The 27,843-nt window shown below is 44.2% G+C and overlaps 2 protein-coding genes across 3 annotated transcripts; one reads left to right on the top strand and one right to left on the bottom strand.

Moving 5' to 3' along the window:
- The first annotated feature begins 710 nt into the window (after positions 1–710).
- On the top strand, positions 711–21,603 carry fmnl2b (formin-like 2b). The gene is made up of 28 exons (XM_069675039.1): positions 711–1,307; positions 4,426–4,509; positions 4,790–4,870; positions 5,038–5,114; positions 5,230–5,313; positions 8,487–8,630; positions 8,702–8,828; positions 8,903–8,979; positions 9,390–9,483; positions 9,677–9,751; positions 10,741–10,851; positions 11,021–11,170; positions 11,259–11,360; positions 11,516–11,736; positions 12,129–12,232; positions 12,349–12,543; positions 12,766–12,786; positions 13,553–13,677; positions 13,766–13,968; positions 14,358–14,592; positions 14,671–14,739; positions 14,842–14,922; positions 15,245–15,374; positions 15,451–15,611; positions 15,913–16,014; positions 16,230–16,328; positions 16,437–16,560; positions 17,829–21,603. Exons 1-28 carry the CDS (start codon positions 1,191–1,193, stop codon positions 17,915–17,917), a joined length of 3,282 nt encoding a protein of 1,093 aa, XP_069531140.1. The 5' UTR covers positions 711–1,190; the 3' UTR covers positions 17,918–21,603.
- rgn (regucalcin) lies at positions 21,206–27,837 on the bottom strand. 2 transcript variants are annotated; one of them, XM_069675041.1, is made up of 8 exons: positions 27,773–27,837; positions 25,422–25,608; positions 25,138–25,320; positions 24,672–24,772; positions 23,167–23,281; positions 22,939–23,070; positions 22,058–22,212; positions 21,206–21,964 (listed from the first exon to the last, which is right to left on the bottom strand). In XM_069675041.1, the coding sequence occupies exons 2-8, from the start codon at positions 25,582–25,584 to the stop codon at positions 21,914–21,916; spliced, it is 900 nt and encodes a 299-aa protein (XP_069531142.1). In that variant the 5' UTR covers positions 25,585–25,608; positions 27,773–27,837; the 3' UTR covers positions 21,206–21,913. The 2 variants fall into 2 exon arrangements, with proteins under 2 accessions (XP_069531142.1, XP_069531141.1); XM_069675040.1 differs by having other exon boundaries at positions 22,939–23,281.
- Between the last annotated feature and the right edge of the window lie 6 nt (positions 27,838–27,843).

Genomic DNA, 27,843 nt, shown 5'->3' with positions numbered 1-27,843 from the left:
CTGAAGAGGATCATTTGTTTGTGACACAAATCAGAGCGAGATCAGAGCAATGAGAGAAGAGGAACCTGCAAATAAATTAGTTAGTAGAGTTAATCAGTAGAGTTAGTTAGTAGTTGTCAGAGCTGAACACAACTCCACTCCGAGTTCAGGTAATGATTCACCTTCATCACGTCCTTCTTCTTCTTCTTCTCCTACTGTAATCATTGTTGTTAACAGTGTTACAGGTGTGTCACTGCCCCCTGCTGGTCTGCACTGTGAACTGTAGATTCAGATACAAAAGCTCCACCAGAGAAACTGACAGCAAAACTTCACTTCCTGTTTTTTGTTTCACTCTGACACTTTTAATTTATAGAATTATTATGATTTTAATAACAATGATATTAATAATTATTATTACTATCATTGTTACTATTATTATTATTATAGTGAAATAAAAACAGATGTTTGTTTCTAAGCAGCTGATGCTGAATCAGATTATACACCTCGCTCTCTATCCCCCACGAGTGTGTGTGTGTGTGTGTGTGTGTGAATGTGTGTGTGTGTGTGTGTGTTGGTGGGCGGAGCCTGTGGCAGCAGAAGGCTCATTGTCTGAGGAGGCAGAGGGAGAGAGAGGGAGGAGGGAGGGTCGAGCGAGCTAGACAAAGAGTGCAGCTGTGGGAGAGAGAGAGCGGGCAAGAGACAAAGAGGAGGGAGGCCGACTCTCTCTTTCTTTCTTCATGTGGGGGAGGAGAGGGGGAGGATTAACCGGCTGATCTGCCACACGCGCTCACACACAACACACACACATTTCATATAAACACACACCGACACGGCATCCGTCAGAGCCTTCATCTGGATCAGCATCATCATCATCATCATCATCCTCAGCAGCAGCAGCAGCGGCGGCCACAGCGAGGACGAGAGACAAAGACAGAGAGAGAGTGAGCGAGGAGAGACGATCCTTCGCCTGACGACAGACAGACACAGACACACAAACAGTCAGACAGGAGAGAGACAGACAGCAGAGAGAGAGAGAGAGACAGCAGAGAGAGAGAGACAGACAGGCCTTCAGCAGCTCCTCCGCCTGTCTGTGATGGCCGACCACATGTTCCTGCTGCTGACTGTCTGCTGAGCGTGTGTGTGTCTGCAGGTGGGTGTGTTCAGTGTGTGTGTGCAAGTGTGTTCGTTTAGTGTCTGTGTGTGTGTGTGTGATGGGGAACACAGAGAGCATGGAGAGCCAGCTGGCTGTGATCCGGTCCAGAGCTGCTCCCGTTCGACTGCCGATGCCCGACCCGGCTGAGCTGGAGGAGAGATTCTCCATCGCACTGGTGAGTACGCACACACTCGCACTGTATACGCACACACACACACCCCACACACACATACACACACACACAATATTTTTCTTCCTCAGCCATTCCTTGGTTGTTTTGCTGGAATGCTTCGGATCTTCATCCTGTTGCATGATCCATTTTCGGCCAAGCTTTAACTTCACAACTGACCGCTTGAGGTTATGTTCCAGGATTTAACAGTATTCCTCAGAATTCATGATTCTCTGGACTACGCGGAGTTGTCCAGGTCCCGAGAACGAAAAGCAGGCCCAGATCTTAACATTCCCACCACCATGCCTCACTGTTGGGAGAAGGTTCTTTTGGTGGTATGCAGTGTTGACTTTTCGCCAAACATGGCGGTTTTGGTTGTGACCAAACAGTTCAATTTTGGACTCATCTGTCCACAGAATGGACTTCCAGAAAGCTTCAGGTTTCTCCAGGTGCTCTCTGGCGAAGTTGAGACGGGCAGCTTTGTTCTTTTTTGAGAGCAGAGGCTTCTTCCTAGCAACCCCCCCATGAAAGCCATGTTGTTTGAGTTTTCTTCTTATTGTGGAAGCATGCACATGTGTCCCAGATGCAGCAAGAGAGGTCTGCAAATCCGAGATGTTATGTTTAGGTTGGCTTTTACCTGAATTATCATTTTTCTTGCAGATATTTTAGAAGGTCGCCCACTTGTAGGCAGAGTTGCAGTCATTTTCAGTGCTCTCCATTTGTAGATGATCTTTCCCCAGACAAATGTGCTGTCACTACTCTCTTCCTGAGGTCCTCTGACATCTCTTTTCCTCTTGGCATGATTGACCTGTATGGGTTCACTTTGGTAAGACCAATCTGACCTGGTTTGATCTCTGTTTCAATCAGTGCTGCCTAATTTCTTCCCTAAAAATCTCTCATTTCATTGGTGAATTTAGCCACCAATTTTGTCCCACCTGATTGTATTTACCTGTTCGTTTTAAGTAACGCAGCTCAGGGTTCACTAAGTTTTGCACCTACAAGAGTTTTCAAAAAAATATTTTTAAATTTAGTCTTTTGACTACACAATTGATTTCCTCAAAAAAAGTTTAAGGAATTGATAAACATACACCTGTTATTTCATGTAAAAATACTGGTTCTGATTAAAGAAAGAAATAATGGTAAAACAACAGAAAACTCCTCAAGAGGTTCACATACCTTCAAGCAGCACTCTACACACACACACATATAAGTAGTGGAAGCACCTGACGGATGCCGTGTTGTGTGTTTATATGAAATGTCTGTGTGTGTATGTGTATGGTGTGTGTACATATATATACATATATAGCCTATGTACGCACATATATATGCACACACACACAAACACATGATTTCTAAACAAATACTGAATTCAGTGTTTGCTCATTAGCCTGTTACCATGCTAACATTAGCTTGTTTTCAGTACATACAGTGCTGATGGGATTTTCTGTAGTTCTGCAGGTTTTTGGTCATGAATAAAGTTTTAAACGCAGAAACATGTTTGACCTGAAGGTGGCGCTCACGGTTCATCCTGAGGGGAACCAAAGAAGATCCCAAAGAATAAAAGCCTTTCTCTTCAAGTCTCTCAGGTCTTCAGGTCTCAGGTGTAAGATTACACGTTTTCAGGTCTTCCCCTGATTGTGTCTCTGGTCTTAAAGTTGAGTGAGAATCTGGAGACAGACTATTAGACTTTCTGGTCTCCATGGGACCTGCTTCATTTGTTGTCAGAGTCTACCATAGGGACCTGCAGGTGTTACCAACCTGCAGACTGGTTCAAACATCCTGAAGAAGAATCAGAAAGAAGAGTCATGCATAAAACAAACCAGTCAAGACCAGGCTCAGAGATTCATGCAAGTCCAGTCTAAACATCGTTCTAACCACTTCCGCTGCATACCACTCTTCTTTGTGCATTCTGCTGCCTCTTGCGAGGAGTCACAAACTAACAGGATCCATATTTGTCATCAAACAGTTCTCAGTAAATCTGGATTATTCTGTCCAGTACAGTTAAACAGCAGACAGACTCTGCTTTGATGTCTATGGAAATCTGGACTCGCAGTGCATTAAAGATACTCTGTATTTATATAAAAACACCTTGAACAAGATGATGATCCTGATGGTTGTAGGTTGTTGGTCATGGTTGTAGAAGGATTTTTAACAAACAAAACATTCCGGTATACTTCAAACCACTGAACACACTCAGACAGCAGCTTGTCCAACCAAAGGACAAAACACCACAAACAGAGCAATGTAGTGCATGCAGTGCAATGCAATGAGGAATGCAGGGACCTGTCCATCAGGGAAACAGAACAACCCCTCCACAAACGCATGGCCCAGCACAGGAGAGCCAGCTCCTCAGGTCAGGACTCAGCTGTCTGCCTCCATCTAAAGGACAAAGGACACTCCTCTGAAGACAGCAAGGTTCACATCCAGCCAGAGAAGGCCGCTGCTTTGAAAGAGGTGTGGAGGAAGCCATCTTTGTTAAGCTGGAAAAACCATCCCTTAACAAAGGTGGTGGCCTTAGACACCACCTATCACCCACTGACAATGCAGTGTTGAACTCTCTGCTCAAACAGCTGAGCTCACACTCACACTCAGGATCATGTGAGCCTAACGACCCATCAACACCAGAGGGTACTAACGACTCTCAGTGATACTGGGTTCACAGCACAGGCTAACGACTCACCGTGATTACGCATCTATTAGCATACTAATGACCTACAGAGGCTTATATTTCTAGCTAATAATGCTAACATCTATTAGCATACTAATGACCGACAGAGGCTTATATGTCTAGCTAATAGTGCTAACATCTATTAGCATACTAATGACCTACAGAGGCTTATATTTCTAGCTCCGTCCACCAGTCAGTTTAGAACTGAAGAAGTCTTTTGGACGAGAGGTGAAACGTCTTAAAGAACGTCAACCAGGTCCAGCTGCCTTTTTGATTAAGCTTAGAGTCTTGGTTGAAGGTTGTTGGTCTTGGTTGAAGGCCATTTGTGTTGGTTGTAGGCTGTGCTTTGTTTTACCCTGATATAAACACTCACAGTGATATTCAGCTCAGTACAAACAGGTCCTAAAATGATGTAAAGAAGAACTGTCAGATTTATAAATAAACTGTTTGTTTCAGAATTCGATGAACCTGCCTCCTGACAAGGTGCGTCTACTGCGTTCTTATGACAACGAGAAGAAGTGGGAGCTGATCTGTGATCAGGTGGGTGGTGTTAATAAAGTTAATGAGTTTGAACGTTGACCTGATCTGGTTCAGGTCAGAGACTCGATTATTCTTTACGTCAATTATTGTCCACTGAGAACTAATGACTCACCTCTCTGTAAATACATTAAAATATTAATGATACAATGTTTCAGAAATAAAATCTATTTAATGTTATAAATCTTTATGTGCATTAAAATAATCAGTAACTGATGTTTACCTGCAGCTTTCAAACACCTGCAGCACCTTATGTGATGTCATTTTTGTGTGTTTGATGCAGGAGAGGTTTCAGGTGAAGAACCCTCCACACACCTACATCCAGAAACTGAGAGGCTTCCTCGACCCGGCAGTCACACGCAAGGTGAGATGGGAAATGTAGTTTGTAGATGGTTGACAACAGCGATGATTTCAGAGTTAAATAATGACAAAGTATTTTTCTATTGATGCAACAAATGTAAGGTTAAAACAACCGGTCTGTCCCTCTGTCTGTCACCCTGCCTGTCTCTCTCTTTACCTGTCTGTCTGCAGAAGTTCAGAAGAAGAGTTCAGGAGTCAACTCAGATGCTCAGAGAGCTCGAGATTTCTCTTCGCACAAACCATATTGGGTACCTGTCTCCCTGATCTGTCTCACTCTCTTACCCTGAGTCAGTCTCCCTTTGACTACCTGTCTCTGTCTCTGTTGACCTGTCTCTCTTTGTGATGACCTGTCTTTCTCTGTAGGTGGGTCAGAGAGTTTCTCAATGAGGAGAATCGAGGCCTCGATGTTCTTGTTGAGTATTTGTCCTTCGCTCAGTACGCCGTCACGTAAGTCAACACATAACTTTATATATAAATATATACACACACACACACACACACACACAAATATATGTATATGCATATATATATATATATATATATATATATATATATATATACAGCAGGTAAAATAAGTATTGTACACATCAACATTTTTCTCAGTTAATATTTTTCTAATGAGGCTATTGTAATGAGATTTTCGCCAAATGTCAAAAACAACCCATGCAATCCACACATGCAAATCAAACCATGGATGTCCATAAATTAAGTTATGTGTAAGAATGTGAAATGACACAAGGAAGAAGTATTAAACACATGAAGAAAGGGAGGTGCAAAAAGGCATGGGAAGCCAAGACACCAGCTTAAATCTATTAGTAATTAGATAGCAATCCTGTCCCTTGCCAGTGCAAATTAATATCAGCTGGTTCAGTCCCAACTGATGGCCTATAAAAAGGTGTCTCATTACCAAGGTGTCACACAAGAAACATCTCATGATGGGTAAAAGCAAAGAGCGCCCTTTTGCTGGCGAAAAAGCATGGCGAAGCTCGTTTAAAGTTTGCTGCACAACATTTGGACAAGCCTGTGAAATACTGGGAGAATATAGTCTGGTCAGATGAGACCGAAATGTAACTCTTTGGGTGACATAATACACACCATGTTTGGAGGACAAATGGCACTGCACATCACCCCAAAACACCATACCAACAGTGAAGTTTGCAGGTGGAAACATCGTGGCGTAGGGCTGTTTTTCAGCATACAGTACTGGCATACTTCATATAATTGAAGGAAGGATGAATGGAAAATGTACAGAGACATTCTTAATAAAAATCAGCTGCCATCTACCAGGATGCTGAAGATGAAACGAGCGTGGACATATCAGCAAGACAATGATCCCAAACACACAGCCAAAGAGATTCTCAGTTGGTTTCAGAGAAAGAAAATAAAGCTGCTAGAATGGAACAGCCAATCACCTGACTGGAATCCAATCAAAGATCAGAGTTTATATTAGAGGAATGTGTGGAAGAATGGGCCAAAATCACACCTGAGCAATGCATGCGAGCTTCTCCATACAGGAGGCGTCTTGAAGCTGTCATTACCAACAAAGGCTTTTGTACAAAGTATTAAATACATTTCAGTAGTTGTGTTCAATACTTTTGTGACATTCCATTTAATTTCAACTAACTTCATTTCTGAACTTATTTGTTTTGGTTTCTTTGTGGATTGCTGGGATTGTTACCAACTTCTGGTGAAACTGTCATGTCAGTAGCACCTTTAGAAATATATTTACTGAGAAAAATGGTGACGTGTTCGATACTTATTTTACCCGCTGTATATGCAGTACTGCGCAAAAGTTGAGGCAGGTGTGAAAAGATGCTGTAAACTCAGACTGCCTTCAAAAATATAAATAATAATTGTTTATGTATTTAATATTTGGTGTTACTACCCTTTGCTTTTAACCCAGCATCAATTCTTAGAGGTACACCTGCACACAGTCAGGGATTTAGTAGGATTATAGTCAGGTGTATGATCAACCAATTATACCAAACAGGTGCTAATGATCATCAGTTTCACATGTAGGTTGAAACACAGTCATTGAGTGAAACAGAAACAGCTGTGTAGGAGGCTTAAAACTGGCTGAGGAACAGCCAAACTCTGCTGCCAAGGTGAGGCTGTGGAAGTTTCATGTCACAGGTCAGACACCATGGCAAGACTGAGCACAGCAACAAGACACAAGGTAGTTATACTGCATCAGCAAGGTCTCTGCCAGACAAAGATTTCAAAGCACACTGGGGTTTCAAGATGTGCTGTTCAAGCTCTTTGGAAGAAGCACAAAGAAACGGGCGACGTTGAGGATCGTAGACGCAGTGGTCGGCCGAGGAAACTTAGTGCAGCAGGTGAAAAACACATCGAGCTTATTTCCCTTCCAAATGGGAAGATGTCCAGCAGTGCCATCAGCTCAGAACTGGCAGAAAGCAGTGGGACCCAGGTACACCCATCTACTGTCCGGAGAAGTCTGATGTAAAATGTGAAATATTTGGCTGCAGCAGAAGGCAGTTTGTTCGCCGAAGGGCTGGAGAGCGCTATGATAACGAGTGTCTGCAGGCAGCAGTGAAGCATGCTGAAGGTTCCTTGCAGGTTTGGGGCTGCATTTCTGCAAATGGAGTCGGAGATTTGGTCAGGATTAATGGTGTCCTCAATGCTGAGAAATACAGGCAGATACTTATCCATCATGCAATACCATCAGGGAGGCGTATGATTGGCCCCAAATGTATTCTGCAGCAGGACAACGACCACAAACATGCAGCCAATGTCATTAAGAACTATCTTCAGCGTGAAGAAGAACGAGAAGTCCTGGAAGTGATGGTATGGCCCCCACAGAGCCCTGATCTCAACATCATGGAGTCTGTCTGGGATGACATGAAGAGACAGAAGGATCTGAGGAAGCCTACATCCACAGAAGATCTGTGGTTAGTTCTCCAACATGTTTGGAACAACCTACCAGCCGAGTTCCTTCAGAAGCAGTGTGCAAGTGTACCGAGAAGAACTGATGCTGTTTAGAAGGCAAAGGGTGGTCACACCAGATATTGATCTGATTTTGATTTCTCTTCTGTTCATTCGCTGCATTTTGTTCATTGATGGAAATAAACTATGAACACTTCCATTTCTGAGAGCATTCTTAGTTTACAGCATTTTTTCACAATTGCCTCAAACTTCTGCACAGTACTGTATGTATATATATATACAAATATACCCACTGGCCACTTCATTAGGTACTCCTGAAGATTTACTGTTATGCTGCCTGTAATGTACAGAGGTGTTCATGAGGTGTTCATTCAATGATATTTAAGCGTCACGGTCAAAGTTGGTGGTGGGGCTGTACTGAGCTGCGTTATATTCAGGGGTGTTCCTAACACTCTGGCCCCCTCATGTATGTAATGGACAAAAAATTTGAGACACATCTCAACATAATGTAGTTTAGTAGAACAACACCTTTAACTATGGCCTCAGTAATAAACGTCATTGAATTTACACACTCCCGACTCTCAACGAAACAAAAGTCAACAGATACCAACCTCCTTAGAAGCAGAATCTGTTGTTTTGAACTGCATTAGGTCACACTGATTTGTTCTGATCCAGGATGTTGGTAAAACTTTAGAGGACCCTGTTTCTGTGTTCAGGTTTGATGGTGAGCAGTCGGAGGACCGAGGCGAGGTCTCGTCCATTGACTCTCCCTGGAGTCGGTCCATAGAGGATCTCCACGGCGACTGCAGCCTCCCCTCCCCCTCCTCCTCCGTGCCCCGAGCAGCTCGACACTCCATCAGGTAACATAGAAGGAATAAAACAAGATCACCTGATAAAAGCCAACAGTCTGATGATGTCTGTGTGTTTGTAGTTCGACTCTGGTGACTCGATCCAACACTCTGCCAAGTCGTAGAACTCTGAAGAACTCGCGACTAGTCTGTAAGAAAGACGACGTTCACGTTTGTGTCATGTGTCTGAGAGCCGTGATGAACTACCAGGTAACAACTAGTCACTTATTTTAACCTGTCAGGATTATAGAAACACGCTGATCTTCATCTCTCCTCCTCCTCAGTACGGATTCAACATGGTAATGTCTCATCCTCACGCGGTCAACGAAATCGCCCTCAGTCTCAACAACAGGAACCCCAGGTTAGCACTACTCACAGTACTACAACTACAAATACTGTAAGAAAGTAGTAAACACAAACTATAAAGAATGACAGAACTCACTACACACACAGTACTGCAACTTTCTCTAAACTACAGTGCTACTGTACAGAAGAACAACCTACAAATGGCCATTCATATACGGATGGCTGCTACGTCAATCAGTCATCACATTCATACCTGTTGGCTATGCCACCGGGAGCAATGTGGGGTTCAGTGTCTTGCCCAAGGACGCACACATGTAGCCTGGGGGAGCTGGGAATCGAACCTCTGACCTTCTGATTGAAAGACGGCCGACTCTACCACTGAGCCACAGCCTCCCCAGAAACAACAGAAACTGTCTGCTGACCTGTCTCACCACCTGTCTGATGACCTGTGTCTCTCTCCATCAGGACAAAGGCTCTGGTGTTGGAGTTGTTGGCAGCGGTGTGTTTGGTCAGAGGAGGACACGAGATCATCCTGTCGGCTTTTGACAACTTCAAAACTGTAAACATACACGCACACGCACTTCTTGTTATTGTACATATTGTGTACACTAGACTGCTTCTGGGAGCTGATTGGTTGTTTCTCTGGTTCATTTGGGTTAGGGTTTGATTGCTAACCTGTTACTTCCCCCTGTGGATTACCTGTCTCTGTACCTGTCTGCTGACCTGTCTCTTCACCTGTTGTTCTGTTACAGGTGTGTTCAGAGTCGATGCGTTTTGAGAAGTTGATGGAACACTTTAAGAATGAAGACGACAACATCGACTTTTTGGTACTGAAACTTATATTTAAACTTACTGACTTAAAACTCTTTAATAAAAGTAATAATAACATGTTTGAGTTCTTTCATTGTTTCATTGTTTCATGAGTTTCATTGTTTCATTAGTTTCATTGTTTCATTGTTTCATTTGTTTCATTTGTTTCATTGTTTCATTAGTTTCATTGTTTCATTTGTTTCATTTGTTTCATTGTTTCATTGTTTCATTGTTTCATTAGTTTCATTAGTTTCATTGTTTCATTAGTTTCATTAGTTTCATTGTTTCATTGTCTCATTAGTTTCATTGTTTCATTAGTTTCATTAGTTTCATTTGTTTCATTTGTTTCATTAGTTTCATTTGTTTCATTGTTTCATTGTTTCATTAGTTTCATTAGTTTCATTGTTTCATTAGTTTCATTAGTTTCATTGTTTCATTAGTTTCATTGTTTCATTTGTTTCATTAGTTTCATTGTTTCATTAGTTTCATTTGTTTCATTGTTTCATTAGTTTCATTAGTTTCATTGTTTCATTGTTTCATTAGTTTCATTGTTTCATTAGTTTCATTGTTTCATTGTTTCATTAGTTTCATTAGTTTCATTGTTTCATTGTTTCATTTGTTTCATTGTTTCATTAGTTTCATTTGTTTCATTGTTTCATTAGTTTCATTGTTTCATTAGTTTCATTAGTTTCAATGTTTCATTAGTTTCATTAGTTTCATTGTTTCATTGTTTCATTAGTTTCATTGTTTCATTTGTTTCATTGTTTCATTAGTTTCATTGTTTCATTAGTTTCATTAGTTTCATTAGTTTCATTGTTTCATTAGTTTCATTGTTTCATTTGTTCAGTTTCCTGTTTTAGTTTAGAAACATTTCACATTTAAGGATTCTTTATCTTTTTAAAATCATTGTTCTAACGTTACTTTACCTCCATACGACTCACCTGCTGTCAAAGCATCCTTGTGATGACATCATCAGCAGGTGTTAACAGGTGTCTGTTGTTTCCAGGTGGCCTGTATGCAGTTCATTAACATTGTGGTTCACTCTGTGGAGGACATGAACTTCAGAGTCCACCTGCAGTACGACTTCACCAAACTGAATCTGGACGAACACCTGGAGGTAACACGTGACATCATCATCAGCATCACATGACCCACTGTCAGCCAATCACCCCAGGGCATTATTATTATTAACACACAAAACCACAGTCAACCTGCCTCTGTGTAAACTCTCTCTGCATGTCTCTCCTTCTGTCGCTCTGCCTGTCTCCCTGCCTGTCTGTCCTCAGAGGTTGAAGCACACAGAGAGCGACAGGCTACAGGTGCAGATTCAGGCTTACCTGGACAATGTGTTTGATGTGGGGACGCTGCTGGAAGACGCAGAGACGAAGACAGCGGCTCTGGAACGGGTGGAGGAGCTGGAGGAGAGTCTGGGCACGGTAAGACAGACAGTTAGAAAGACAGACAGGTGCACAGACAGAAAGGTGTCTGCCGGCTTTAATGACCTGTCTCTCTCTCGGTCCTCAGATGTCGGAGCGTCTGCTTGACGTGGAGAACGAAGCAATGCTGAAGATCGTCGAACTGGAGAAACAGCTGATGCAAACCAACAAGGACCTGGACCATGTCAGGGTCGGTGTCGTTACCATGGAAACCACATAAACATTTAGCTGCTATGGAGAAATGTTTTTTCTGGCGATGCTAAAGTAGGAGATGTTAAAGAACCGGTGTACTTCCAGACATGTTTTACTGTCCCTTTAACATACACCTGCTTCTCACCTGTACAGGACGTGTATGCCAACGCCAACTCTCAGGTGCACACCTTGAGGCGAATGGTTCGTGAGAAGGACCAGACGATCCGGCGGCAGAGTCGTCTGGAGCGTCAGGCACAGGAGGCGCAGCAGGCCGGAGGACCTGGAGCTCCTCAACCACAGAGAGGGGAGGGGGATGGTGGTGTGGCTGACTCCGCCTCCCCCTCACCTCCACCCTGTCCTAACCTGTCCCCCAGGTGAGCCACGTCACTCTGTACCAACTAATTAGCATTAGCATAGAAGCTCAAGAAAGACATTTATCCACAAGAGACCAAAAGAGTCTTTTCACATCGTTTAGCAGGGAAAAATTTACGATCAGATTCCAGAAAAACACCCAAATGACCCGAACCGTCACTTTTACTTTGTGTCCCAGAATGAAACGTGGTTCAAAGTTAAATGTTGATAAAAGTTAAATGTTGTTAAAGAGTTAAATCTGGTCACAGTGACCTTTCACCTTTGACATCAAATATCTAATCCATTCAGTTCATTGCTGATCAGTTTGATCATCAATCAAATGTATCCCATTTACTGAAAATAGTTTAAAAAGGAACATGATGCTGTTGACTGATCAGCTGATTAATTTCTACAGTCCTGAGACCGTAGCCTATCACAGCATTGGACCCGGGATGGGCGGAGCTCCAGGCATGCCAGCCCCGCCTCCTCCTCCTCCACCACCACCAATGCCAGGCACCAGTGAGTTTTCGCTTGACCAATCAGAAGCTGGTTTCCACCTTTCATCTTAACTGCGCTAAAAGAAGCTATATATAGCTAACTACAGAAGCTAACTGTCTTCTTCTCTTCTTTTTAAGTGTCCAATGGGTCGTACCCTGCCCCTCCACCCCCTGCTCCTCCTCCGCCTCCTCCTCCTCCTCCCCCTCCTCCCCCCTGTCGGACCAGCGAGCTCTCCTCCACCGTCCCCATGCCTCCCCCTCCTCCCCCTGTGGCCCCCCCTCTTCCAGGTACAGGGGGGTCGCCCACGGTCATCTTCAACTCAGGACTCGCAGGTGAGACAGAACAAGTAATTTGAATGATGTGTTCACGGGCTGCAGGAAACATGACACTGATTTTTGTTATAAGTGTTGAGTCTCAGGTGTGTGGTTAGTGAGAGTCAACTCACACCTGACAGCCAATCAGAATCCACTATTCTCAGTTGTCATGGTAATGCAAAATATAATCTGATGCGACTGATTCTAACGTGTGTTTTTCTTCTCTCGTTCTGCTGACAGAGGGTCCCCTCAAGTTATTCTGTACGTGTCATAACGAGTCATTCATCATCTTCATCATTTCATCTTCCTCATCATGTTCATTTCATCATCATCATCATCATCATCATCATCATCATCATCATCATCATCATCATCATCATCATCAATATCTTCACCTTCATTATCATCATTTTCATGACCATCATCTCTCTGTCTTTTATCCTGTGATCTGATTGGTCGAATCTTTATTGCTGAGTCAATCTCTGAAGCATGGATCATCCTCTAAAGACGATGTATCCTCTTGAAGTGACGGACATGTTTTCAGGGCTTCCTGAGTTACCAGCAGTTAGAGATAAAGGACTTCGAGCCAATTCTTCCTTTTCAGTGCACTGCACTGTTTACAGTCCATCAAGCAACAAGTTTGAGTTGAGAGGCGACGTCTAAGAACAGAGTGTCAGCTGTTAGCATGCAGACGTCTGTAGAGATTCACAAAAGCAGAAATCAGCAGATAAAGCTGACGGGAGTCGGGATGCTGTTACGGTCAATTTGTTTCATACCTTTTCTCTCCACACTGTTTTTCCTGCATACACCAAAGCCTGCTGATACGTGATTGGTCAATACGTCTCAGACTACAAACACAAACACTTCTGGTACTACATTTTTACACAGAATCTGTTATAGAGATTAGTTCTAGGTCAGATGGGGGGTTAGGGCTATACGTTTGGTGATGTCTGTTAAGTCAATACTTAAAAAACACAAAATGTAGTCCACCTGTCTGCCCGCTCACCTGTCTGTCTCTGTTGTGCAGCGGTGAAGATAAAGAAGCCGATCCAGACAAAGTTCAGAATGCCGGTGCTGAACTGGGTCGCCCTGAAGCCAAGTCAGATCAATGGGACTGTGTTCAACGACATCGACGACGAGTCCATCCTGCAGGTAAACCAGACTCCCTTAAAATCAGATGTCTGTGTGCTCACCTGTCTGCCTGCTTACCTGTTTGTGTGCTTAACTGTCTGTCTCTCAGGACCTGGACGTGGAGGGCTTTGAGGAGCTGTTTAAGACCAAGGCTCAGGGCCCGGCGGTGGACTTGACTCTGTCAAGACAGAAACTTCCTCAGAAAGCTCCGTCAAAAGTTTCTCTGCTCGAGGCAAACAGAGCTAAAAACCTGGCAATCACTCTAAGGAAGGCCGGCCAGGGGTCAGAGGTCATCTGTCGGGCCATCCACACGTAAGTCCACCAGTACCAACAGCAACTTCAGTAACAGTCAGACCATTAACAGTAACTCAACCAGAACACCAGTAATGCTGAGGTCAGTATTCAGTCTTCAGCCGACTCTGCAGCAGCACCTGTTTCAGCTCCGACACAAAATGTGAACCACACCAGACATAGTTGTTAGGACCCATTCAGACCGGGACTAGTTTAATTCAGACTGGGGCAAGTTCAGCTTAGGTCAGCTGCACTTGGACCAGCGCCAGTCCAGTGCCAGCACCTGGAATCAGACAGGTGTAACAGGGCTGCAGTCCTTAATTACCAAAAATCCTCAGGTGGGTCCAGGCTGCTGATGGGACAGTGGAAGGTCCGAATGTAAAGTACTGTTCTGGTCTGTGTCTGTGCAGGTTCGACCTGCGGACTGTTCGGGTCGACTTTGTGGAGTGTCTGATGCGTTTCCTGCCAACGGAGGCTGAGGTCAAACTGCTACGGCAATACGAGAGGGACAGAAAACCTCTGGAGGCTCTGAGCGACGAAGACCGCTTCATGATGCAGTTCAGCCGCATTGAAAGACTTAACCAGCGCATGTCCATCATGACCTTCATGGGCAACTTCACAGACAACGTCCAGATGTTAACCCCAGTAAGACAGACAGCTAGAGAGACAGACAAACAGGTAACGGGTAGATGTGACTTTTCTAACTGTTCTGTTTTCTCTCAGCAACTTCACGCCATGATCGCTGCTTCAGTTTCTATCAAATCATCTCAGAAACTTAAGAAGATCCTCGAGGTCAGTCTGTGTTTACAAATCTATATAATACAGATATAAATACTCTGTGAGTATAAACACGTATACAGTGAGTGTGTTTATGAATGAAACGCTGTGTCGTAGATCATCTTGGCTCTGGGGAACTACATGAACAGCAGTAAGAGAGGAGCCGTGTACGGATTCAAACTTCAGAGTTTAGACCTGGTAAAACACACACACACACACACACACACACACACACTTGTATGTTCAAAGCAGTACATTAAGTTCAATGAAAGTTTTTTTCTTTCATATACTGAAAGAGTTCTCAGAAGACTTAGCGCAGAGCATGTTCAGTATTGTCCAACTCCAGCTGACTTCCTGTTAGCTCCTCCCACACTTGAATGACATGAACTGATCGTCTAGACAGAATGTAATCAGAACGGATTAATCAACTTTTAACAACATCAGCAGTTTGAGTACTGATGAAGTAAACTGAGGGTGATGATGACGATGATGATGAAGAGTTCTGTGTGTTTGTGTTCAGCTGCTGGACACGAAGTCCACAGACAGGAAACAGACGCTGCTTCATTACATCTCCAACGTGGTGAGAGAGAAATATCCTGCAGTGTCTCTTTTTTACAACGAGCTTCACTATGTCGACAAGGCTGCTGCAGGTGAGTCTGTCCACCAATCAGAGAGCTGCAAACTCATTAGACACGATATCCACCTGAGTGTCTTACTTGTGTGTAGTGAGTCTGGAGAATGTGCTGTGTGACGTGAAGGAGCTGCAGCGCGGCATGGAGCTCACCTGGAGAGAGTTCAGTGTTCAACACAACGCCACGCTCAAAGACTTCATCAGCAGGCACGAATCACGACTCAGCAAGCTGCAGGAGGATGCACGCATCGCACAGGTGAGTCGTTAGCACAGATGAGTCATTGACACAGGTGAGTCAGAGGGACTACAGATGTAAATGAGCCATATAGCTAACTCTGGCCCAACAGCTGTGTTGTGCACGGCCCTTTCAAATAAACTAATAATAAACTAATTAACAGGTGAGTCTTCAACACAGGTGAAACACACACACAGGTGAGCCCATAAATACACTCAAAGGGGATGCTGATGACATCATGTTACAGTCATCCAATCACAGGGTGTCTTTGTAATCCTGACTACACTGTAAAAACTGACGTGCTGTTCTGTCTGGACTCTAGGACGCATTTGAAGATGTGGTGAAATTTTTTGGAGAGAGCTCAAAGACGATGCCACCATCCGTCTTCTTCCCCATCTTTGTTCGTTTCATTAAAGCGTACAGGGTGAGTAAACATGGCACTTCAGGCCCGCCTCATTGTAGGGGTGAGTCCTATGGGCCTGAAGCAACTCCCACTTCAAGAGCACAGGATTTATCTCTGAAGTCAAAGTCAAGATGTGAAGAGAACAGGTAGTGTGTATTTTGTGTGTGTGTGTGTGTGTGTGTGTGTGTGTGTGTGTGTGTGTGTGTGTGTGTGTGTGTGTGTGCATTTGGGTTTAGGTTGCGGAGGAGGAGAATGAGCAAAGGAGGCGTCAGGAACAGATGTTGCTGGAAAAACTGGAGCAGGAGGAGCAGCAGGAAGAGGAGGAGGAAACAAAGGTGAGACTGTGACCTTTGACCTTTCACACAGGTAGATCTGCAATTTAAATATCTAGAGAGTGATTTTTTAAAGGTCAAATGTTAAAAGCTCCCCCTCCTCCCCCACAGTCTCCCTCTCACAGAGGGAGGAGGCAGCAGCAGGAGCTGATCACCGAGTTGCGACGACGACAAGGAAAAGACAGCCGCCATGTTTATGAGGGGAAGGATGGAGCCATCGAGGACATCATCACAGGTAACATCTTCATCACCTTCATCGTCATCATCATCATCATCACCACAGGTAACATCTTCATCACCTTCATCGTCATCATCATCATCATCACAGGTAACATCTTCATCACCTTCATCGTCATCATCATCATCATCATCATCATCATCATCACAGGTAACATCTTCATCACCTTCATCATCATCATCATCATCACAGGTAACATCTTCATCACCTTCATCGTCATCATCATCATCACAGGTAACATCTTCATCACCTTCATCGTCATCATCATCATCACAGGTAACATCTTCATCACCTTCATCGTCATCATCATCATCATCATCACAGGTAACATCTTCATCACCTTCATCGTCATCATCATCATCACAGGTAACATCTTCATCACCTTCATCGTCATCATCATCATCATCATCATCATCACAGGTAACATCTTCATCACCTTCATCATCATCATCATCATCACAGGTAACATCTTCATCACCTTCATCGTCATCATCATCATCATCATCATCATCATCATCATCATCATCACAGGTAACATCTTCATCACCTTCATCGTCATCATCATCATCACAGGTAACATCTTCATCACCTTCATCGTCATCATCATCATCATCACCACAGGTAACATCTTCATCACCTTCATCATCATCATCATCATCATCATCATCATCACAGGTAACATCTTCATCACCTTCATCATCATCATCATCATCATCATCATCATCATCATCATCACAGGTAACATCTTCATTACCTTCATCATCATCATCATCATCATCACAGGTAACCATTTTCATCACTTTCATCACAGGAAATTAACACAATTTAGGTCTGTACTCCGAGTACTACACATCTGGTTAACTTTACTCATCTGGTTAACTTTAGTCATCAGGCTTCATTAAGCCGAGTGATCTCACTAAGAGGTCACATGGTCTGGTGATGCACTCAGTTCCCATGACAGCATTCACATAAAAGGGGCATCATCTAGCATGTGACCAATCACCAACATAAAGTCTACCATCAGAAGGGCTGCAGGCAGACACAGACACCTGATCGGTCAGTAGGTGGAGCTTTTATACAGCTTATGTTCCAGTTATCGGGAACATATTGTATTCTGCTTCAGGGCAGGTGTGCAATATCAGTTACCATGGCAATCTAACCCAGTAACAAGTGAGCCATGTTCATTGTCTGAAACTCTTAGTTTACCTGAAGTTACCTTTACAGAGATCAGTTGTTTCTTGTCTGATTTTTTTTTTCACCTGCAGCTCTGAAGACCGTCCCCTTCACGGCTCGATCAGCCAAACGCAGCTCTCGATTCTTCTGTGACCCCGCCCACTCCGAGGAGCACTACTGAGAGAGAGATGTGACATCAGAGAGAGAAACGTGACATCGGAGAGAGAGAACTTTTACGTCGGCATGTTTGAGGGCGATGACTTGTCTTCTTCAGATGGCCACGCCCACTTCTAATCAATGGGACCAATCAGCACTTTGAACATTTTTGATCAATCGATGTGAACTGATGACATCATGTTTTGTATGTTATTGAATTACTCCGTATGTGCACAGCCAAGGTCCCCAGACACAACCTGAACTCTGACCTTTGACCTCTACTGTTGGTTCCTCCTGACTGCACTCAAACTAAATTCCACTTAATAAATGTGTGATTTGAGCACGCTCCTCGGTCTGGACCTTTTGATCGTCTCTCATGGTCTTCCTCAGCAGATGCAGAGGCCCAGCTGTCAGTGGATGTTAGGTGTTCACAGTCTGAGCTCCAGAAAAGTGTAAACATTAAGATTAACGTTTATTCTTAAATTAAAAATATGTAAAAGGAGGACCATGTGGTGTGATTGAAAACTCAAAGAACATTTCCGTTATTTCAAAAGTTGATAAAGGTGTGACCTCAGAAGACCATGTGACCATGTGCCTCTTTTTTAAACAAAATCAAACTGTGGTCCCGATCAGTGTGGTGTCTGCAGATCTCCTCCACTGGGGGCGCTGTAGAACCAATGTTAAGGTTTCTTCTAAACATCCTGAAACAACACTTCCTGGGTCAAAGGTCAGCAGTTTTTTAAATGGTTTGAAAACTAAAGTTCTGGTCTGCAGTTCTGTGGTTCCGTTGTGTTCTGGGTTCCTCTGCGTGTCTTTAACTGGATCTTGTACAGGGTTCTATTCCTTTCACTGCATTGTGTTCTAATGTGTTCTACTATACTTATGAGCCTCACAGAGCCAGACACACAGTCAGGTTAGCCTTCAGAAAGCCTACAGGTTAGCTTTCAGGTTAGCTTTCAGGTAAGCTGAGTGCACCAGCTGGGTGTAAAACTCGTGTCCCACTTCTTCGTTTGAATTTACATCGAGTGCACCAAGCCCGACTGACACCGGTCGTAGCTGCGCCAAGTCTTATGATGTGCCTCCACGTGAACACTGTTGCCAAGCAACACATCTTCACCCTCTAACTTCTCCCATCAACTTATCTTCACAAGATATGGATAACAAAACAAAAGAGAAGAATACATTTTAGTGATGAGTGAAAAAAGGAAAGTCATAGGGTTGTTTGCAGAACATTAAAATGTTCTCACAGCCAGAGGTGGAAGTAACGAAGTACAAGAAGTCACGTTACTGTGATTTAGTAGCTTTTTTGTGATGTTACTTTTACTTCCGTATGTTTAAAATGAAGTAAAGTAGTTCGCTACATTTGTACATCCATCTGTTACTGAGTAAAATATTTATGTACGGCTATCACAAGCTAGAAAGAAAAACTGAACCAGACACCAATCGATGCATTGCATCAAAAACAGGCCAGTCAGGCTCAAAACAGCGGTGCCGGTTGATTTTCTCTGAGTCCAAAGCGAAGGAGAGTTGGGCTGTAACTACCTGGGCCGGACCTGACTGGAACATGAATGGGACGGAAGAGAGTTCGAAGGAAACACCACCTTTGACACAGACTGAAGGAAGTTTTTTTTAACCAGAAACAGCCGTTAGATCGCTTTAGTCAAAGCTACCAGACTTCACCTTGCAGAACACGGGACTTGCTGATCTACCACTGCCTCGTTACACGTCAATACACGTTAGTTCAGAACTGAACCAACATGTGTTAGTTTAGAACCGAGAGTCCGGTGACTTTGAACAGAGCTATAGAACGGCTGTGTCTGGTTAAACGAAGGATCTTCCACTTTAACAAAAGGGCCCAGGTTTGAAAATAACAAAGTTTCATTTTATGTCATTTGCATAGGATGCATGTGTAAGGTAACCTTGGCAACATGTGTTTATTATAAAAATCAGCTACGTGGGAAATTATCGAAGTAACTTTTACTTTGAGTACTTTTTAAGTGAGTCTAAGAGTGAGAATATTTCAGTAGTCTTTACACCTCTCTGCTCACAGCAAAACTGGACAACACACCCACAAACAACAGCTACCAGCTCTGCAATCATTAATGATAATCAAGCACGCCGTTTCCGATCTTCATTTATCGTGTCTCCCATGGTGTTTGAAAGGCCCCTTTGACTTCAATCCTGAGCTTAATCAGCACCTGCGGGGCAGGGACAACGTTCCTGTCCGACACATGCCGTATCTGAGGGTGGGACTCGTCTCATTAGCTTACTGTCCGAGTAGATGTCTCGCTCGCCCTTCATTAATCATCCTGTAAACAAGCCGCGCTGCCATTGGCTTTTTCTTCAGTTATGTGACCACTACTTTTACCGTCTGTTTTACTGTGGATTTAAGTCTGACGTTCTAAACTTACACCTGCTCCATCCAAGGTGTAAAAAATACACCTGAGGGCAGAACAAACAGGGATTCAGTCTAACACAGGGCGTCACATAAAGCCTGTCCTAACTCGCAGCTCTAGGTCGGACGGAACGTTACGCCCAGCTGGTGAAATCAGCTCCAGGTTAGCCTCCAGGTTAGTCTCTAGGTTAGCATTTAGATTAGCCTTAATGTTGGCTTCCATTGACTTCCACTACAAACAGGAAACAATGTTAGCACCAAGCATTAGCATTCAGTGTCAAACTGTGGTTCTCTGTGACTCTGCCCATCATCTTCCTCATCCTCACCCTTCCTCTCCAGTGTTAGCTAGTACCAGAGCCACTCCAGTCTCAAACTGGTTTCTAACCAGTACCAGAATGTGTGATTGAAGCTGTGACTCTGTGTAACTAGGAGGCACTATAGCAGACGACAGAAGCTCTCTTTACGTTCAGTAGATAACAGTCAGCACGGCTCCTGTTAGGAGAAGCCGGCGGAGTTTCTACGAGGAAGCTAAGCTAAGCTAGCTGCAGACAGGTCATACAGTCTTTTCTTCTAACCGCTGACACAAACAGCTGATCGGACACCGTGCACTGCAGGCGTAGGTATACAGGGCCGTTGTGCAGAGTGAGACATAATGCAGAGGGAAGGGGCTGTCTGACGTCAGTGTGAAGCAGTGACAAAAAACTAAAATCCAGCGTCCCCTTAAACTGACACGTTTGTTTATATGTAGGACTCTGAAGTGGCTAAAGTACATGGTGCTCCTGACCCTGCAGCTAGCTTAGCTTAGCTTCCGTGTAGGAACTCCAGTCGGCTTCTCCTAACAGGAGCCGTGCTGACTGTTATCTACTGTACGGAGTACACTTACTATTGATTAGTACTTCACTGGTTAAACTGGTTAAACTGGGCTGATCACATTTACTCACATGTTCAGGTTTAAAGACCACAGAAGAAGAAAAAAACTCACCTGTGTCAGGATTTAATAATGAAACTGAGGAAGGACAAACACGAAGAAGAACAGGTGGACAGTCTGCAGGCTCAGGTCCAGACACACCTGGACGCACCTGAAGAGAACTGGACACACCTGATGCAGGAAACTTGAACAATCCGAACAGACCCGACAGGTGTGGTCTGAGTCTGGCCCTGTCTCTACAACCCCCCCCCATTACACATTTCAAATGAAAGAAGAAAAAAAGAGCACAACGTTTTCTACCTGTACAGACGTTTTCTAGTAGCTGTGATGTTGTTGTTTGTTTACCTGTTTGTTTGATGTGATTCTGCTGTAAATAAAAACACTGATGAAGATGAGGATGACTCGGTTTATAAAGCTTTAACAACATTTTCAAACAAACACATTGTTAGTTAAAGGTAGCTTAATCATTATTAGTTATTAATGACGTTTCACTGCATTACCCAGAATCCTCTGGACTTTACGTCTTTCAACTTGTATTTCACTGATGATACAAAGTTCAACAGAAGACAAGAAAGAGTTAATCTACTCTAATTAATAGATACTGTTCACCTGCACACCTGGCAGGATCGGAAACAGCTAACAGTGTCTGATCAGGTGATCTGTGCTGTGATTGGCTGCTTAAGTCTCGAGTTTGAAGATCATCCAGAGAACAAACATTGAGGACGACCTTTGACCCCTAGTCCTGTAACCTGTACAGAAACAAAAACAAACACACACACACACACACACAGTCAGGCATGTGTGCTGCGCAGAGTGTAAACAGGTGAGTTCATGAGTCTCACCTTGAAGGTGTGTCCCGCCTCCGCCTGATGTCTCAACTCTGATTGGTCGAGGCCCAGACTGGCTGAGGTCACATAGAGGTCAGAGAAGTCTGGACCACCAAAACAACAGGAAGTGGTCTTCATCACCGGCAGAGAGACCGACTGCAGCCGCACACCTGAGAACATACAGCAGGTACAACCAGTATAACCAGTATAACTCGTATAACTAGTATAACCAGTGTGACTCGTTGGTGAAGCTCGACAACCCAGAACAGGAAGAAGACTCAGGAGACTCAGACGGCTGACGTTGATCAAGGAGACAGACACAGCACAGGTGGACGCGTCGTGTACTGCCAGGTGAATTCTAACAGGTCGGTGTTTAACCCTTCAGGTGACGTGGTGTCCACCTGCTATCTACCATATGAAGACCTCCCTAGCGAGGCCCTGCTCAGTGACTCATTGGTTCATATATTTGACTGACAGTCACAGAGCTGTAGAGCATCAAACAAAGTTTCATATCACGTCATCACTACACTCACCAGCTCCCTCCCTCCCTCCTGCGCTTGTGCAGCAGCTCTCCCCCTCTCGGTGTGTTTTTTGTATGATGTGTTTTAAAATCTTATTACGATGTATAATAAATTGATCAACAGCAATTTCATTTCAGAATCTTGGTGGGTCAACAACAGTCTTGAAAATATTCTACAAATGCGGTATGCAAAGCCAGGGTTGCCAGGGTTGCCAGGTCTGCGCTTTTCCCGCAGAATTGGGCTACATGTGAAGTGTTGCTGTGGACCCTGTGCGAGGCCCTGTAGAGGCGCGAGGGCCTGTGCGGTTGCACACTTCGCACAGCCCACGCAACAGTTCAGATAACACGTGTGACCAGTGTGACCAGTATAACTAACCAGTAGCAGGGTCGATGTTGATCACTCGTCCTGCATTGTAACAGGCAACCCAGAGACGACCTTCAGCATCAACCGTCATCCCGTCAGGAAGCCCCTCCCCCTCCTCCATACGATACACCACACGACGGTTACCTAGGCAACACACACACAAATAAATAGTATACTGCAGTACGAGTACACATAAATGCAGTACAAGTACACATAAATGCAGTACAAGAACACAGGTACCGAGGTGTCCGGTGTTTGAGTCGTAGTCGAAAGCGTCGACTGTGAGAGACAAACTATCGATGTAGAAAAACGTCTTCTGATCCAAAGACCAGTCCATCCCATTAGATATGTCCACCTGAGAGTGAGACAGGTACAGAGACAGACAGGTCAGAGTTCAGTCCATCCCATTAGATATGTCCATCTGAGAGTGAGACAGGTACAGAGACAGACAGGTCAGAGTTCAGTCCATCCCATTAGATATGTCCATCTGAGAGTGAGACAGGTACAGAGACAGACAGGTCAGAGTTCAGTCCATCCCATTGGATATGTCCACCTGAGAGTGAGACAGGTACAGACAAAAGACTGAAGGCCTTTCTCATTTCTTTATTTTGTGCCTCCTCGTCTCCTCGCTCCTCCTGCCTGTGACCCGGAAATCGATCTCTGCACGCCATCTTGAAGGATGTCTCAATTCATAAAATGCATCTCGAGGAGAGAGGATCGAGGATCGAGGATCGAGGAGACTTGCTGGAGGAGCTATGAGCGAGGATACAGCGGTGTATCCTTTGCGGAAGTCTTTTCGGCACCGTGACGTAAAAAGAGGCGTGAAACACAGCTGGAATATAGAAACCACGGCGGGAGCCTTTTGCTGCATATCTCTGCTCCTGGGACACCTGTTCCGTCTGAGCAGGTATTGTCCGCGCCGTGTCTCACATTTAACAGAGTGCACACCAGACTAACCCACAGCATGTCCACATGTTGCTATCTCTTCATCACAACCAGAAGACAAACTGTCTCCTACAAAATAAGGACAGGTGTAGGCGTGGACTTTTGATTTTAAGCTTCCACAGCCTGATGTTCAGGTATCGACTGTTTTTGAGCAGAAACAAAACATAACATTTTCGCGCGAGGCGCAGCAGGTAACTCATTCATTATTATAATCTGCAGACACGCCGTCAGGTCCGGACAGGATCTCGTGTTTATTAAAGTTCTATGTGCTGACCGTCAGAGAAAGGCCGGCTGTAAATGTTATTGCTGCTGCTGGATCACACGGCTGTGTGCTCACATGTGTGCGTAAAACGAATGCTGGACAGGTAATATCTGTGGGCACGATTGTTGGTGCCACGTAGTTATGATGAGGATTATAATAAATGTTCCTCTTATTTGTGTGAGTGTGTGTGTTAAATTAAAAAATAAACATGTATGACAGCCGTACATTCGCGTCACATTCTGCCACGTTGTGAAGTGACTTAAAGGTAACTTGTCATAAACACTGTTCGGCTGACAGAGATCATAAAACCAGCCGGCTGTAACAGACGACGCAGCTGTGACACACGTCACATTTAACTGACGTTGCTTTTAAACGACGGCTCTGAAGCAGGGACGTCTCCTGTTGTTAAATGTCTGTTGCCTCGACTCCTCCACTCACATCTCTGGTGGGAGGGACTAAGACGCGAGGAGAGGAGTTGAGGAAAGGACTCGAGGAGGTACAAACTGAGAAATGAAAAGAGCCTAGACAGACGGGTTACCTGGCTCAGGTGTTTGCTCACGGTGAGGTCAGAGGTCACAGAAAACAGAGATCCTTGTTGTCTCTCAAGTTCTGCAGGTCTCACCTCCTTCCCCATCGTACCTGAGAAACAACACGGTAGCCCCTTTTACAAGGTAGGATTAGTAAGCCTCTGTGACTACTCGTCTGCTGTGTTAAACACTCGGAGCTGAACGGTGGGGCGAAGTCGTTCCTCCTCTGAGCCGGCATCAGAGGCAGAAACAGAGGTAGTACACTGTAAAAACCCACACTGTGCAAAAAACACACTTTAAAAAAACAAACACACACTGTAGAAACACACACACTGGGGCGGCTCTAAGCCAGCGTTGTGTAGTCCAATGTAAATGGATAAGGCGGCATAAGGCAGAACCACAGAGTGGAAAGGGCTACAGTCACCTGCAAACACTGCTGCACACAGACAGGTACACAGACAGACAGGTAGAACAGACCTGCCAGCAGCCGTCCAATCGGATCGACCTTTCCGTCATTCAGTCGGTTGTTCGGTTTATTCTTGTCGACTTCCAGCAATAATGTCTGAGTCTGATTCGACCAATCAACAGCGACGAGGCTGCGACCGACTCCTGCAACGTAACCACCGGACCTGCGTGGAACCACAAAGCCCACCATGTCACCTGAAGACAGACAGACAGGTGTGAGACAGACAGGGGCGACTCATTAATGTGTTTCTCATGAATAAACTGGGCTGAATGTTTCTGCGTGCTGAATGGCTGACTTGTCTCCACAGATTGAATCTGATTGGTCGTTGGACTCCAGCGGTGGATTTTTTGTCCAGCGATGTCGACAAACAGCAGCATCTGCTCTGACTCCTCCCACACTGGCCCTTCACCCACCAGTGCGGCCGCCTTCACCACGCACTCCACCTTCACTGATGACATGATTTGTCTGGACCAATCACTGTGCTGTCATGGGAACAACAGGAAGTCAGATATTCAAAAGTAGTTAAAAGGTAAACAGTCTTCATTTTGTTTCTTTTCGTCAACCACTGTTTTAAATTGTTCTTATCATGAGATCATCATGAGAATCCTAATCAACATAAACCACATCCTCGATGTCATCATCATCAACATCATCAGTATCATTAAGGTCAGAGGTCATAAAGAGCTGGGTCTTTAGCTTCTACTTAAAGGTGAAAGGGACTCTGCGGACCGAATGGAGCTTGGTAGCTCGTTCCACCACCGGGGGGCGACAGAGGAGGAGAATCTAGTTAGAGACTTAGGGCCCTGTTGTGATGGGAGCACCAGGCGCCTTTCATTGGCAGAGCGTAGTGGGCGGGACGGAGTGTACACCTGGATGAGGGCGTTCAGGTAGGCAGGAGACGTTTCTGTTGCTGTTTGTAAGCAAGCGACAGGGTTTGAATTTGATGAGAGCGACGACTGAGAGCCAGTGGAGGGATATGAGCAGTGGAGGGACACGAGCAGTGGAGGGATACGAGCAGTGGAGGGATACGAGCAGTGGAGTGACGGCCGTTGTGGGTTGATTGTAGACCTGTCGTGCTGCTGCGTTCTGGATCATCTGCAGAGGTTCGAATGTGCATGCAGGAAAAATAGACGGATTACCGCATGGGCAAAGTGGGCACGTGCCGAGGGCCCTGAGCTAATGGGGGCCCTTGGCCTTAAGCATTAATATCTTTTTATGTGTGAAGTGTATTTGTTTTGAAAATATTTTGACAATATTGTTTGAATAAAATAGTTTGAATGTTTTTTTTTTAAATAAGCAATTACATTTCACAGATGTAATGACAGAGGTTGCGAGGTAGGCCTACGTTTACTTTCTATTTCACGGTCAAAAGAAGAAACGTGGGCTCAGCAGGTCGGCAAAACTAGAGAGAAAAAGATGCTGAAGATGCTGCTTTGAAGTAGGACTGTATCTGATGCTTTCTGTCAGAGTGGCAGAATGGTCTTAAATGGCCAGGATTAAAATTGAACTCAGGACAAAGATGACACAGAGACGCCTGAACACGCTTTCACTCAAGGCCATTGAATTGGAAGTCACCCGGGAGTTGGAGTTTGATGACTTCATTGATGACTTTTCTTCAGAGGAGGCCAGAAGACAGCTGGTTTAATTAAGATATTTTTTCATTTTGGTTACGTTTATTAAGATGTGTGTTTGACTGCTGAGATACAGCAACACTGGGTAGAAGATTTTGTTTTGTTTTTTTGCAATGTTTTCTTAAGGGAGGTGTCTGTCTGTAGGAATACCTGGCCTATCTGTGTTTGTATAGGGCCCATGGTCATGATAATCCGTCCATGTGCAGGAGGGCCTGCCAGGAGGGAGTTGAAGTAGTCAATGCGTGATATTATGAGAGCCTGTATTTGTATTTGATTGTTGGGTTTTTATGTTTTAAAGCACTTTGTTACGTTGGTTTTGATATGTGCTGTAATAACTTTGTGCTGTAAAACACATTCAAAGGGGTTTAAATAAAATAGTGTATTTTAGGTATTTTGTAAATAGAGCTTGTGGTACGACACATACAGATCCTGAGTACTACATACTATACTGCTAGAAGTATTATACAACGTCATACTTGATGATACAGCAGTTTTTTGACTGTTTACTTGTTAACTGTTAATTTGTAACTGATTCAGCACTTTCTTCTGTCACAAGACTTCTTCGACTAATCTATTCCGTTTTTTTGCTGCCTTGCTGAAGGACACTTATCAGACGTGCTGGAATCTAACTACAGACTTTGTATTGATGTTAAAGCTTTTCTACAACATTCGGCTCATAAAATTAATCACACAGCAGAACTTCATTTAATCAAAACTCCGCTTTTAAAGATTCCAACGTTACCTCTTACTAAAGATTTAGAATCTGGTGGAGTTTAATGCAGTTTTCTGTTTAGAGCAGAAGGAAGATTCCGTCATTTCTTAAATTCAGTAGCGAATATTTAAACCCCATGGCGTCACGAAACAGAACTTTGACTGGAGTTTGGTTTGTGAAAACATCGGTCGCGTCTACAAATCGCTGGACTTTGAACAGGCTAGAACACATGTAGTAGGTCACCGTGCACACTATGAGTACATGTGTACACAGTAATAGTACAAAGGAACTGATTAAACTTACCTGCTGCTGACAACCAGCAACACTTCTCTCTAAGTGCAGCTGTAGTACTTCCAAACTTATCCAACTTTCCT

The sequence above is a fragment of the Semicossyphus pulcher genome, unplaced genomic scaffold (assembly GCF_022749685.1).
Source record: "Semicossyphus pulcher isolate SPU_LCO1_2020_fin unplaced genomic scaffold, fSemPul1.0.p SCAF_24, whole genome shotgun sequence".
Lineage (NCBI taxonomy): Eukaryota > Metazoa > Chordata > Actinopteri > Labriformes > Labridae > Semicossyphus > Semicossyphus pulcher.
Note: the sequence above shows the minus strand (reverse complement) of the source record. Positions and strands in the feature narration are given on the sequence as shown.

Bases quoted from the DNA above. Each gene is read 5' to 3' on its own strand.
- rgn (XM_069675040.1), bottom strand. From the start codon at position 25,584: ATGTCATCAGTGAAGGTGGAGTGCGTGGTGAAGGCGGCCGCACTGGTG. The intron at 25,321-25,421 runs GTCAGCCATTCA...GTCTGTCTTCAG, and splicing joins GATTCAATCTGTGGAGACAA to GTGACATGGTGGGCTTTGTG. The intron at 23,282-24,671 runs GTAACCCGTCTG...TCTCACTCTCAG, and splicing joins TGAGCAAACACCTGAGCCAG to GTGGACATATCTAATGGGAT.
- fmnl2b (XM_069675039.1), top strand. From the start codon at position 1,191: ATGGGGAACACAGAGAGCATGGAGAGCCAGCTGGCTGTGATCCGGTCC. The intron at 11,361-11,515 runs GTCGGTGTCGTT...TCACCTGTACAG, and splicing joins AGGACCTGGACCATGTCAGG to GACGTGTATGCCAACGCCAA. The intron at 16,561-17,828 runs GTAACATCTTCA...TTTCACCTGCAG, and splicing joins CATCGAGGACATCATCACAG to CTCTGAAGACCGTCCCCTTC.